The sequence below is a fragment of the Mesoplodon densirostris genome, chromosome 3, assembly GCF_025265405.1.
Source record: "Mesoplodon densirostris isolate mMesDen1 chromosome 3, mMesDen1 primary haplotype, whole genome shotgun sequence".
NCBI classification, from domain to species: Eukaryota; Metazoa; Chordata; class Mammalia; order Artiodactyla; family Ziphiidae; genus Mesoplodon; species Mesoplodon densirostris.
In genome coordinates, this window is record NC_082663.1 from 52,633,066 (window position 1) to 52,647,479 (window position 14,414).

Genomic DNA, 14,414 nt, shown 5'->3' on the forward strand with positions numbered 1-14,414 from the left:
AAAATAATAAGTGAACAGAGTATCTGTCAGGCAAGAGCTGCTGTGATGGTTTATGATGATGCCAATAAAAAGTGGGTGCCAGCTGGTGGTTCAACCGGGTTCATCAGAGTTCACATATATCATACAGGCAACAACACATTCAGAGTGGTGGGCAGGAAGATTCAGGACCAGCAGGTAGTGATATATTGTGCCATTCCTAAAGGGTTGAAGTACAATCAAGCTACACACACCTTCCACCAATGGTGGGATGCTAGACAGGTGTATGGTCTCAACTTTGGCAGCAAAGAAGATGCCAATGTCTTTGCAAGTGCCATGATGCATGCCTTAGAAGTGCTGAATTCACAGGAAACAAGGCCAACACTGCCTAGACAAAATTCACAACTACCTGCTGAAGTTCAGAATGGCCCATCACAAGAAGAAATGGAAATTCAAAGAAGGCAACTACAAGAACAGCAATGACAAAAGGTGCTGGAGCGGGAAAGGCTGGAGAGAGAAAGAATGCAAAGGAAGAGATTGGAGAGGGAGAGGTTAGAAAGGGAAAGGCTGGAGAGACTGGACTGGGAAAGGCCAGAGAGAGAGCGGCAAGAGCAGCTAGAAAGGGAGCAGCTGGCATGCGAGCGAGAGGGAAGAATGGCAAATGCCGCTGCCCCTGCCTCTGTGGAGACGACGACTCTGATTCTGAGCCAGGCTCGCAGGCAGCCTCTCAGCCGCGGAATCTCCAGCCCAACAGGGCATTGTCTTGGGGCCACCTGCACCTCCACCCCCTGCTCCACTCCCACCAGGACCCACCAGGTCCTGCCCAGGCATCAGCCGCGCTCCCTCCTCCCTCAGGGCCCCCTCCACCCCCTCCACTTCCGTCCTCAGGGCCCCCCCTCCGCCTCCTCCACCGCCTTTTCCTAATCACGTACCCCTCCCCCCCCCGACCTCCTGCTGCTCCCCTCCCTGCATCTGGATTTTTTTCGGGATCCACGTCCGAAGACAATCGCCCTTTAACTGGACTTGCAGCTGAGGTTGCTGGAGCAAAACTTAGGAAAGTGTCACGGATGGAAGATGCCTCTTTCCCAAGCAGAGGGAATACCATTGGTGTGAATTCGGCCTCCTCTAAAACAGATATGGGTCGTGGAAATGGATCCCTTCCGTTAGGGGGTAGTGGTTTAATGGAAGAAATGAGTGCCCTGCTGGCCAGGAGGACAAGAATTGCTGAAAAGAGATCAACAATAGAAACAGAACAAAAAGAGGACAAACATGAAGATTCAGAGCCTGTACCTTCGAAGGCCTCTTCAACAAGTACACCTGAACCGACAAGAAAACCTTGGGAAAGAACAAATACAATGAATGGCAGCAAGTCACCTGTTATTTCCAGACGGGATTCTCCAAGGAAAAATCAGATTGTTTTTGACAACACGTCCTACAATTCATTACACAGACCAAAATCTGCGCCCTCGTCACAGCCCAGTGCCAACGGAGTCCAGGTGGAGGGACTGGACTATGACAGGCTGAAGCAGGACATTTTAGATGAAATGAGAAAAGAATTAACTAAGCTAAAAGAAGAGCTCATTGATGCAATCAGACAGGAACTGAGCAAGTCAAATACTGAATAGAGAATCAAACTAAGGAGAGATAGGACTTTAATCTGGAGAAAGGAAAAAAAAAATACCTACAAAGAACAACTGTGGTAACAACAACAAAACCCTTACATTTTGTGAGCTGTAAGAAGAAAATGGAGACACAGGAGGGAAAAACCAACATACTTTGAAAGACTTCAGACATTACTACCCTGGTGATAAGCTCTTTCCCTCCCAGTTTGCTGCTTTTTTCTGACCTTTACAACAGGATGGAAGAGAGTCGTATAGGAGTTCCTGTATCAGTTATGCAGAAAATACTGAATCCATCAGGCAAGGTCAACGTGCATTGAAATATTTTCTTGTCAAGAGAAAATCGCACATTTTCTACAATCCATTGCTAAAATAAAGAGGAGAAAGGCTTGAGAAGTTTTCTTCAGAGAATGGTGATGAGGAATTTAGCAAGTTCTGCTATTGTATTGTAAATGTTTCTCTCAGGTTTGTCTTCCTATCATATTTGATATTCCATGAATAATTGAGTTCAGCCCTATGTAGGTTAAGATCATAAAATGTGGAACAAATGGAAAGGTATGTGCTTTCAAACGGTGATATTTATAAGAAAGTGTCCTAAAAATGATTTGTTCAGAGTGAGGAATTTTAGAATGATAGGAAGTCTCTCGAGTTTAGCCTTCATGCAATGTTGTAGATTCAAACATAAAATTTGTCCATAATTTAAAGATTTAGATGCCTTCCTACATTGTTACAGTGCTTTACCGAATCTGTGACTCCTACATAACACAAACCAGTGGTCAAATGTAAAACAATATATTGTAGATTCACTGTAGGTTTTCAACCTTTTTTAGATTTATGCATGTGACATATTTATAATGTAATTATAAATTATAAAATTTAAAAACCACCACCACATTAGCTTTTTTAAATTGCAGACAGTAATGCATGTCAAACTAATATGTAGTGGCCTTTTCAAGGCCTAGTCCCAGGGAAAACATTTTGTAGAATATAGGGGGGTGGAAGGAAGAGAAGGAATAATTTTTTATTCAAAGTTAATTTCTGCACTATCTTCGTTCTCAGTTATCTGCATGAATAATAATGAGGAATATTTTGTGACTTTAATTGGTAAGTATGTTAACAGCATCAAGTACTTAATCTTTTACATCATGTCTTCAGCTATTTGTATTTTAACTTGAGTAAGTTCAATGGTCTGAAACATGATTCTGAGCTTCACATGAGTTACATCTTACTGTGGAACTCAAAAGTTCCATCCCTGAATCTGGCAGTTGTTATTACCTTGGCGCCCTGCAGTTATACAGGTGTTCAGGTACACGTTCCTGACTACAAAGCTGCTTTTGAATCTTATGTTGAAATACTAGAAAAGTAACAATGATGGCAACAATTAAGGTCACAGAAATCATTAGATAAAGGGAAAACAGTGAGGGGGGTCCTGCATAATTTTCTTTTAATAAATAAAGTGAGATTTAGGTGGTGGGAAGAAGGAACTAGATACTCTACTTACCACCGTGTGTGTGCATGCGTGCGTGCATGTTTGTGTGGGCACTCACGTGTGTGTATGTTATCCACTCCCTTTTCTTTGAAACTTCTAAGATTAAAATAGGGAAGATGGGGCTTCCCTGGTGGCGCAGTGGTTGAGAGTCTGCCTGCCGATACAGGGGACATGGGTTCGTGCCCCGGTCCTGGAAGATCCCACATGCCGTGGAGCGGCTGGGCCCGTGCGTGAGCCATGGCCGCTGAGGCTGTGTGTCCAGAGTCTGTGCTCCACAACGGGAGAGGCCACAACAGTAGAGGCCCGTGTACTGCAAAAATAAATAAATAAATAAAAATAAAATAAAATAAAATAAAATAGGGAAGAAATCCTGTATGTTGCAATGATAGAATTTTTTGAAATTTTAGGAAATCAAAATTCTCCAGGCTCTCCATCTTGATTTATGCTTGAGTTGTTATGTGCCATATTTGCTTTGAAACTTTTGATTATCAGTAGTTTTACTAAAATTTTGAAGAAATAATCCACTTTCATCTGCTATCTAGATTTCTTAAACTAAGTTCTTAAAGACAGAACTTTGTTGATAGCATAGTTTTCTAAGTGCTGCAAGTTTGCAGCCATTACCACTTCAAAGAGGTTTGAATGAGGGAATTTTTATCCCTTGTTAAAATAGTTCTATTTCTGTAGAAACTTCATTTTTAGATCTGTGATGGATGAGCTATCATAATTCAAGTATACAGTTCTTTTTTTCTATCAACTATTCATTGTCATCCAATAGTGAAGACATTAAAGATGCAGCAAGCTTATGAAGTACTACTTTCTAAAAGAAATAGGTGGCATTTTCATCTTTATTATTGTACTTTTGGTTATGCAAACACTTTGATGATACAAATGTTTATGTCCCCCACAAATCTGCTCAGAAATCACTTTTGATTTTGTTGATTAAGTTAAACAGTCTATAGTAGGATAGAGTACTGGGTACAAGTGGTCCAAAGTAAGATAAAAGACTACAGTAAAAATGCTACATCTTTAAAAAGAAACTGGTTTATGCACTAAATGTTTTGTGCCTTGGTCTAATATTAACATGATGTCTGTGTAAAATGACAAAAAGAACTAGTGTTGAATCATGTTTTATTTCCTGTCATTCTGCATTATCCCAGATTGCTAAATGTGTTCTTTCCAAGAAGTTTAATTGAATTACTATATACATTTACTGTCCTATGTGACAGTTCTGTCATTGTTAGAGATTTCAGTAATTAACATGGGAAACAGAAGCTTAGGTTATTTTCCTTATCAAAACTATGTTCCTTGGAGGCACAATATTATGATGGTTTTCATGCTCTTGTACATTGGATGTCTTAAGCTGAGTGCAGTTTAGGGGATCCTTTCTAATTACAGGAAGGTACTTCTTCCCTTCAACACTGTGATCTGACCTGTGGCAAATCTGTACTATACACGATGTAAATGGCTAACAAGTCAATTGCAAACCAACTGAATGTGCAAATCTTAGTGCTGGTGCTGAAATCTCTTCAGAATAGTCATCATGATCTCAAAGTTTGTTTCAAAATTTTGCAAGCATCAAGTGTCAATCAAAACTGAAGATGAAACACTAATGAATGTTGAATTCTCATGCTTTAGGTGTACTTCCTTATTAGAGTTTTTGATTCTCTGCTATTTTTACCATACTGTTCATTTAAATTTCCTACATGCTAACTTCGTTTGTTCGATTGAAATAAAATTGCAGTATATATTTTAAAAGAGAGAGAGAGAGAGAGAGAGACTAGAGAGGTTGGGGGAGGCCCCTCTAATTCATGTTAAGATGTTTAGACTTTATCCTGAGGTCACTGGAGGGATTCAGTTAGTAGGCAAGTACAATAAGACAGGTGAGAAATGCTTACAGTCTGACCTAAAGACCAGGGCTTGGAGAAGAGGATATGACCAATTGGCTGATGTACATAAGGCCAAGGCAGAATCAAGGATGAAACCTGGGTTCAGACTTGGAAAGCAGGGTGAATGATGGTGTCAATCACTAAATTAGAACAGAGCAGTACCAGTAGAGGTAGAGGACAGGACAGTTGAAGTTCTGGATGTGGGGGGACTCCAAGAGCGATGCTCAGTGGTTGTGATGGATGTACATGTCTTATGCTGAGGTGAGACATGCGAGCTAGAAGGACAGGAAATACAGATGTAAACGTCAGCAGTATAGTGGTAATCAAAGCCCTAAAAATGGTTGAGACCACCCCTGGAGAGTACATAGAGAAGAGCCCTGAAATACCAAAATGTAAGGTTTGAGGGGAAAGAAGAGCAGTTTGCAAAAAAAACTGAGAAGAAACTCAACATAGTATAATAAGAAAGCTGCAAGGAAGGAATGGCTAATAGTGTGGGGCAGTTCAGCTAGATAAGAACCGAAAGTGTCCATAGGATTTAGCAACAAGGGAGTCACTGGTGAGGTTGGCCAAAGTAGCTTACTTGGAATTGGGGGCCTGGAAGCCTAATTAAGGAGGGCTGAGGAGTAAGTGGGAGCTGAAGACCTGGGCAGCAAGGGTAAATTTATTAAGTCTTTCATAAAGTTGCTCATAGAATGGTGGCTAAACAGGGTTGGAAGCAGACAATGTACCAAGGGCTATAGCAATTGTACGGAAGCATGAAGGAAGGTAGAAGCACGGAGCAGTCAGAAAAGACTTTTCTGGGGCTTCCCTGGTGGCGGAGTGGTTGAGAGTCCGCCTGCCGATGCAGGGGACATGGGTTCGTGCCCCAGTCCGGGAAGATCCCACATGCCGCGGAGCGGCTGGGCCCGTGAGCCATGGCCACTGAGCCTGCGCGTCTGGAGCCTGTGCTCCGCAACGGGAGAGGCCACAACAGTGAGAGGTCCACGCACAGCAAAAAAAAAAAAAAAAAGAAAGAAAGAAAAGACTTTTCTGAAAAAGGAGATGGTGTGTGTAAAGTCAGGGAGGCAAGGGAAGGAATGGCCTTATTTAGGGAATTCTAAGTAGTTCTGTTTTAGACCATCCCCTCCTTCATATGCCTTTCATTCCAGCCAGACTGGACAATTTACTTGGATCCAAATGCAGGCTGCCTTTGACCTCGCTGTCTTTGACCTACCCTGACCTCCTCCTTTGACACTGTTTTCTCCATCCCAAATGCCTGCCCCCCTACTTCACCAAATGTCCAAGTTCTCCCCATACCTTGTAGCCCAGCATGAACACCAAGGCCCCAGGAATTTTCCACAAATGTCTTCTTTACAGATGGGAGTAATTTCCCGCTCTGGGAATTCTCAAAGCATTGTATTTGTATCTCTGTAATGGCATTTCTAATGAAGCCTCCTAGTTACTCAGACAAAGATCCCTGAGGCCAAGGTTCACCTTTCTTTTAGGACCCATCTGGTATTACCCCCAGCCCCCGACCTAGAGCCCTACACTTCGTAGAGCTTTGATTAATTCAGTGGTTCTCAAAGTGTGGTCTCAGGATCAGCCATATCAGCAGGTCCAGGAACTTGTAAGAAATGCATATTGCCTGGCCCACCCCAGACCTACTGATTCAGAAACTCTGGAGGTAGGGCCAGCAATCTGTGCTTTAATAAGCCCTCAGATGAAGCTGATGCAGCTTATGTTTGGGAACCCTGGGATTAGCTGAAGTTCTCCTTTTTTAATAGATTAGAAATGTGCAACTGCAGTTCCTTTATATGCACTTCTCTTGACTTAGAGAACATAGCTTTAAACTCAAACACTCAGTTTATTATTTGAAAACTTCTCAGTTTCATGTCCTGTTTCTTAACATATCATTTATATAAAACTCTTTTATTGGCAAAAGAAACTTGAGCAATAGAGAAATGGCATTACTGTACCTTGGGGGACTCCAGCATCCCTGGCTTTAGTAGGGATTAAACATTAAACATCCAAGAATTAAACATTAAATGACTGGGGTTTGAATTTACTGATGACCGAATACCCTACTCTCCTCTTCTTTCACTTTCTGCTATCCTTTCCTGCCTCCTCTTCCCTTTCTCACTTTTTATTTTCACATTTAAAACTCTCCTAAGTTACAGTTCTCTGAGGGTATGCACTTTGGAGCAAAGATACCATAAAAGTCTCAAACATTTCCAATAAAAATCAAAGATTTCCCAGCAAGTTCAGATGGATTAGCGCAGAAAGTTTACAATGAGTGGGGAAACATCCCATTTTGCTCACATTCTGTTGACAGCCCCTCTCTTCAGAAACAGGATTTCAGTATGTGGGAAGACATCTTTCCTTGGCTTTGACTTGACTTCAAACCATTCCAGGCAGACTTACTGCTCAGTGAATTTCAGCATTTACTGCAGGTGTCAGCTTCCTAGAGTGTAGAAAGCTGCTCTGAATTTCTGCCAAGAATTTTGGAGCTTTTGTGTCAACTCAGCCCTAGGTGATGATCAGACAAGCTCCAGGCTAGGCAAAGGTGTCACAAATGCTCAACTAAGATGCCCCAAATCAGCAGTCGTCCTTAATAGGCAGTCTGTCCTTTGCTTAACATCTGAGCACTTTCTCATCAATCCTAACACTTCCTATTCACTTATGAATGCTATATACATATGTGTGTGTGTATGTGTGTATATAGCACTCACAAGTGAATGTTTTACATATATATATATATATATATATATATATATATGAAAAGAAGGCTGAATGAGGAGAACTTCAATAGCACAAAGGTTTTTTGATTCACTGTAATGAATGCACAGATACAAGGGTCAGTCTTGATACAAATCTCATAATACCTGTGTGCTTTTAATACCTAAAAAAGAGAGAATGGGAGCAAATATACCACCACAGCACACACATGCACACTTTCTTTGTAAATACAACATACCAACGTATGTAGACATTTCCTCATGTAGTGGGAATGATACACATCAGAATTGCATTTTATTGTGTAATATATAAATACCAGTGAGGTCACTCCCAAATCTCTTAAATGACTGAAGAAAGGCAAGCATATAGGGAATTCAGGAAATAAATGGGAATTCAAGAAATAGGTCTCCAAGTCTCATAGAAGTAGAAATAAGATTTTTCTTTCCTATTAGTATCTTCATAGTTTTGGTAGCTCTGTTCCAAGGAAGCATTAACTTCCAGTTGAACTTGAGTTTTGGGAAGTGTAGTCAGTATTCAAAGAAATACCAAAAAATAAAATTATTTACCCTTCAGGGTCTGCTGTATCTTGGCCATATCCAATTAGGTTAAGTTCACTGATCATTTGGTGGTTAAAGAAGTAAGAGTCCTAAAAATGATGAGAGAGTATGGTTATCGTTTCTATCTGCTCCAAATATATTATGATTCATCTCAGAGATTCTTCTGAGAAATCAGGCTTATATATAGGATTTGACATTGCTTTCAGCATCTTAACTATTTGGGGCAAGTTTAACTGTAAAAGAGAGATGTCCTATTTTTTTGCCTCAAAATGTTGACATCCAGATTATAGTGAATTATTTCTCACTATGAAAAAGACAGAGTCCTGTTTTTCTCCACATTAGCAGAGTGTGAGTATTAAGAGAGGATTTTAATCTGGGGAGCCTGGGGGAGGAGGCTGTGTTTGATTAATCTGATGTGCCCAGCTGGGGCACCTGTTTTCTTCCCTGGCTCTGACTTGCTACTCTAGTTTCATCTACGTGTGTAACATAGTGCAGCATTCCAAGGAACACTGTCAACTCGGTGGGTGATGCTAATTTACAAATAAATATGACACATGGGAGCCTTGGGGGCTGGGGAGGGGAAGCCAGGGCACTTGGATGACAATTTATGTAAGAGGACCTGAAAGCCAGGACTCATTTGTTCCTGATAGTTTCCTGAGCGTCTAGGCTCTCAGTAATCAAGAAAAACAACCCTCATCTACAAGCCAATTTTATTGAAGTGGGGCACAATTCTTCACTATATCAATCACTTCATCTAACTCCTGATTCTGGGCTCTTTTTCAAGGTCCTGCATCTTCAACGTTAGGATGGGTAAAGGAGGGAACATTTTAGCTCTGCTCTGGGAGGGCAGTGCAACTAGTCCCCGCAAAGCTTAGGTATATAAGAGTTGCCAGCCAACCAGCCATTCTGTTGCCCCTAGTTCCATTCTGACCATATCTTAGCGCTGCCCTAGCTTGCAATTTCCAGATTATTTCCCTGTGGTCCTTCTCCAGCCTCTGCAACCCACATTGGCCAGTTCCACTCCAACAGGCTGTTTCTACCCACACTCTCTGTTGAACTGCACTATTTCCCAAAAACCCAGCTCATGAAACTGTATTTGGTTTACTGGTTTATTTCTTTCTCTACTTGTCATCATATTAAAATTTTCAAACCACAACTTGTGAATTCAACAGCTGACAATCTTCTCTGAATGCCCTTGTGTGCAGGTATCTATAGAAAGTGCTAGGGAGGGCTTCCCTGGTGGCGCAGTGGTTGAAAGTCCACCTGCTGATGCAGGGGACACGAGTTCATGCCCCGGTCCGGGAAGATCCCACATGCCGCGGAACGGCTAGGCCCGTGAGCCATGGCCGCTGAGCCTGTGCGTCCGGAGCCTGTGCCCCGCAACGGGAGAGGCCACAACAGTGAGAGGCGCGCGTACTGCAAAAAAAAAGAAAAACAAAGAAAAAAAAAGAAAGTACTAGGGAAACACTCAACAAGAAATAGTTGAAGCTTCTTCCCTAGGCATAAAGTAGGTGAATGGAGGTAAGAGAAGGTCCTATGTAAAGGAAAATAGTTAATAATAGCTATATTTACTGAGCGTTTCCTCCATGCTAGACACCAATGTCCCCACCCAAGCTAAATGTTTTTTTGTTTGTTTTGTTTTGTTTTGCGGTACGCGGGCCTCTCACTGTTGTGGCCTCTCCCGTTGCGGAGCACAGGCTCCGGACGCGCAGGCTCCGGACGCGCAGGCTCAGCGGCCATGGCTCACGGGCCCAGCCGCTCCGCGGCATGTGGGATCTTCCCGGACCAGGGCACGAACCCATGTCCCCTGCATCAGCAGGCTGACTCTCAACCACTGCGCCACCAGGGAAGCCCCAAGTTAAATGTTTTTAATAGGTTATTTCATTTAATTCTCACCTAGGGTAAGTATTACTGAGCCTTATTTTACATATGGGGAAAATGAAGCCTAACGAACTTAAGTGACACTTTCAAAGTCACAGGACTAGTAAGTGGTAAAGTATAAGAAAGAAGCCAGCTTTACTCCAAAGCATGGGCTTTTTCTAAGAAGTATACATCTCCCAAGTGAAAAACTGCCTCTAAACAGTTTAGATTTAACTCTAAGCGGTGGTTCTCAACTGTGGGCTCTTTGCTTCACCCTCACCACCACCCCAGGGACATTTGGCCATATCTGGGGACATTTTCGGTTGTCACAACTGGCAGGGGAGTGCTACTGGCATCTAGTGAGTAGAGGCCAGGGATTCTGCTAAACATCCTACAATGCTCAGGACAGCCCCCCAAAATAAAGAATGATCTGGTCCAGAATGTCAATGGTGCCGAGGCTGAGAAAGTTGGATTCGAAGGATGGTGGATTTTTAAGGCCAATTCTTAAAAAACAAGTTGTTTTGTCTGTACTTCACTCATATGTACATTCTATCCCATCACAGATGACAGCAGCCTTCTAAATCTGACTCCCTACCCCCTGGTTAGAAGACGGAAGAGAAGGTTCTTTGGGCTGTGCTGTCTTGTCTCAAGCTAGGTGATCCCTCCTGGAAACCACCACTAGGAAGACCTGAAAATATCACTGAACCCGAGGACCTCCAGACAGCTGAACCACAGTTATTGGTTTTTGACTATGTTTTCTATGCTTCTTTATTACTTTTATCCACCTCCCACTGCCCTTTGAAATGATTTTACATTTGAAAGCAGCTTCTGTCAAGGAAAAAAAAAGACAGATTCGAAAAGCAGGCTGTTTTTAAAAGGATTTTTAAAGCTAACATTGTGCATGTCTGCTCCAAACCACACCATGACAGATGCAAGAATTATGATTTTTAAATTATTTAAAGGTTTTTTTAAGTATTACAAGAGAAAAATTATGTCATGTATAATAGTATATCTATAGCTCTTGCTGATCTCATGTTAACAAATGATCACATATAAGAGTCTTTAAACATAGAAATCTATTTAAAACTGCAAAACTGTTCAAAATCCAACCAATATTAGGACTAATATTATAATCAAACATACACCACCTCAACCTATTGCTTTCTCTGCACTCATTTACGTTTAGTCTTCCATTCTGTCAGAATCTAAGAGCTTCAACGTAAAAATATCTTAATTTATAATGCAACAAGAACCATATATGAAAAGTATTTAAATTTTGTAAATAACAATAATCCTAATAACTTCATACAATGCATATGGGCAACTAATTTCCTTTCAATCCAATGGTGTCTTTTTCAGCTTCTTGGAGAATGAAGTAATCCAGTTAGGAGATGGTGTAGTAACATATACAATTACCCTCAAATGTAAAATTGAGTATTATCATATTTTGTTCTAATTGAAATCTGAAGCATGATGTCTGCACATCAGCATAGTGTTAAATCTTATAGGGCATGCTGGAATTAGCTCAGATCGTAAAAATACTTAACATTTTACATTGTTAATAAAATCTTTTTAGTTAAGCTAAGTTTGTCTCATTTTAGATGACTATGCAGATAGGACTTTTCCAACGTGTACTTGGTGTCTTGTCTTATGCTTAGAATCTTAAAAGCAGGACACGTTAAGCAATACTCTATTTTAGAAAGGAGGAAGCCACACGCTTTGTTTTTCTGCTCACAGCTCTGCTGTGCTCTTCCTCCTCTAAACTCGTAACATGATACAGATTCTGCTATATTTTCCCTTGTTCTTTCTTTGGCCCATTTCCCAGACAGAATTTCCCATGGGTTGAAAGATCAAGCCTTTGGACTTCTTTTCTTGTTTTCCATAGTCTGAAATTCCTAAAGTCAGACAAGAGGCACCAGAGTCCAGCACAATAAAAGGATGAGCTATACATGGTTTATCCAAGATGCAACTTTAATCCCAACCCTATAATTTCTCAGTATTTATGTGCACAGGCATTTATAAGTCCACCAGTATTTTGACCTGAAAAGTAAATATACTCAAGCTTTTAGCTTTAGTGAAGAGCAAGAGAGGTACAGACAAACTACTGGAATAATTATCGTATTAGGTTGAATTATATAAAATTGCTGATATTTGACTGTTTTTGACCTAAAAAATGGCAGCTTCATATAGTTCAACCTAATATCTGATGTTGTGGAAATTATCCTTGAACTTGTCTTCTAGTTTTTTTGATTGAAAGTGAAAGGATTAAAGAGTTGGAAGAGATCTCAAAAGGCGATGCATACCTCTATTTAGATCACACCAGCTGGGTTTTGGCCTTATTCTTGGAGTCCAGAGATGTATTCCAGTGAGTTGGCAATTGATGCATGGCTATAGGTATGACTAGCTTCATAGCAAGACGTACCCTTGAAAGTTATACGAGAAAAATCACAATTTTCTAAATCAAATACTTGTAATACACTGTGGGAATATTCTATTTAAAAACTCCTAGGGTGACTGCTCCTTTGCAAAGCAGGTAACCACTCCCAAATTTACCTGGTCCTCAAACCCTGATTTTCATAAATCAGGTTTGATTCAAGTTTAATAACCTTTCCTGAATGCAGTTCATTTTTATCCCCTGAAGTTTAATTCACTTCAGGTCCATTGTTTTAGAAATTATGAAGGAGCCCAATCTGGCATGCTCTCAGCTCCCATCTCTGCCCTCTCCCACCTTCCACTATACTGAACCCTTAGCTTCAATCTAGTTCCTACTAAAAAAATACATGCAGAGTTATTAACAGATAAGCCCAGCCTTGGTGTTCAGCACCTTCTTCTAAATGCCAGACCTAAATCACTTCTGCTTGGTTAATTTGTGCTCACTCTTGCCTTAGCCTCAGTGTGAAAGTAACGCCTTCCGTGCAATTGTCCTTTGTACAACTGAAGACTGTTAATAAATTCAGGTCTCACCTCCATGTCTGGGGAGGGCTATAGTAGCTATTCATGGAGATGGGGGTTTGTCTAATTCCCTAGCTAGGCTTTCCATATCTAAGGTAAATAAATTCAGCCACCTTATCTTTTCTTCATAGTGCCTGTTTCCCGGCCTTGGATCAATTTTGTAGCTCCCATGGACACACTCCAAGATTTATAGATCTTCTTTCACTATAGCAGGTCCTAAAATTAAATTTAGCTCTCTAAGTCCCAATAACCTACCCTGGCTCCGAGCTGCAATGGGTAATTCACCATCTCCCATTAGGTATGCCAATGCATCTTGTTAGGAGCTGACCCTACTCCCCTGTCACCTACCAAAGGACTTTCTCAGGTGTAGTTCCATGAGATAACTGTCTCAGCTTCCTGCTGGTAATTTTCTTTCAGATTAGCAATAACACTGAGCTGATCTCTAGGGATAAAGAGAGCCCACTGAACTCATTTTTTGCATGTATGCATATTCTTGAAACAAAAAAGAATGTCAAGTTTTTTCTGGCACACAATCACCCGTTTTACCACCATATTTTTCATATCCTGTGTTGATCTTTTTTTTTTTTTCCAGATTACAGAGACAATACATGTTCTTTGTGGAAAATCTGAAAAATACCACTAAGTATAAAGAAAATAAAAATCACCTGAATCCCACCACGATCACATGGTTTAAAAACCACATTTCCAGACTTTAAATCAGTCATTGGCTGGGCCCAAAGGCACTTTTGGATAAGGTATATGAAGAAATGCCCACAGGCCAAGGTGCCGCTTTAAAAAAATCCATCCACTAACGTTTTGCACACGTCTAGGAACAGATTCAGCGCACACTTCTGATTGTGCCATTGTTCAGGGTACAAGGATGACTTTAAAAGTAGCACAGCCCTGATGCCTCCTCTAATGAAAGCTCTTGGGGGAATTCTAAAATCCTGCCAGATCATTTTGTTCCTCGGTGCTCCTGCAAGTTTGGATACTTACTGTTTGGCAGTACTGCCATCTACTGGAAGCTAAAATTATACAGAGCATAAAAACATCTAACTGATTTCAGACAGCCAACAAAAGGGCCAGATTAACAATGATCCCATGTGGAATTTCAGACTCTGGAAGTCTCAAAATCGAAAGAATTAAAGATATCCATCCATAACAACTTCCCACCTACCGACACACATACCTGATCAATGTCTACCATTTCTTTGTGTTCTAGAACATCACCAAATGCAAAATGCTCAACTTTCAGGTTACTATAGAAAGGATGAAAAACGGTCCAGGATAAACCACTAATGTTAAATATAAAGTCCAGAAATAAACCCAAGAACATAGAAGAATTGAGAACATTAAAAAG

General features: G+C 40.9%; 1 protein-coding gene and 1 pseudogene across 1 annotated transcript in view; both read left to right on the top strand.

Annotated features, from left to right (window-relative positions):
* The window catches only part of RGS7BP (regulator of G protein signaling 7 binding protein), a 125,119-nt gene extending 114,362 nt beyond the window's left edge, over window positions 1–10,757 (top strand). Inside the window, exon 6 of the mRNA XM_060091719.1 lies at window positions 10,666–10,757. Coding sequence (XP_059947702.1) covers window positions 10,666–10,757 — 92 coding nt within the window. The remainder of the gene's footprint in view (window positions 1–10,665) is intronic.
* On the top strand, window positions 13–1,648 carry LOC132485233 (protein enabled homolog; annotated as a pseudogene).
* Window positions 10,758–14,414: the final 3,657 nt, after the last annotated feature.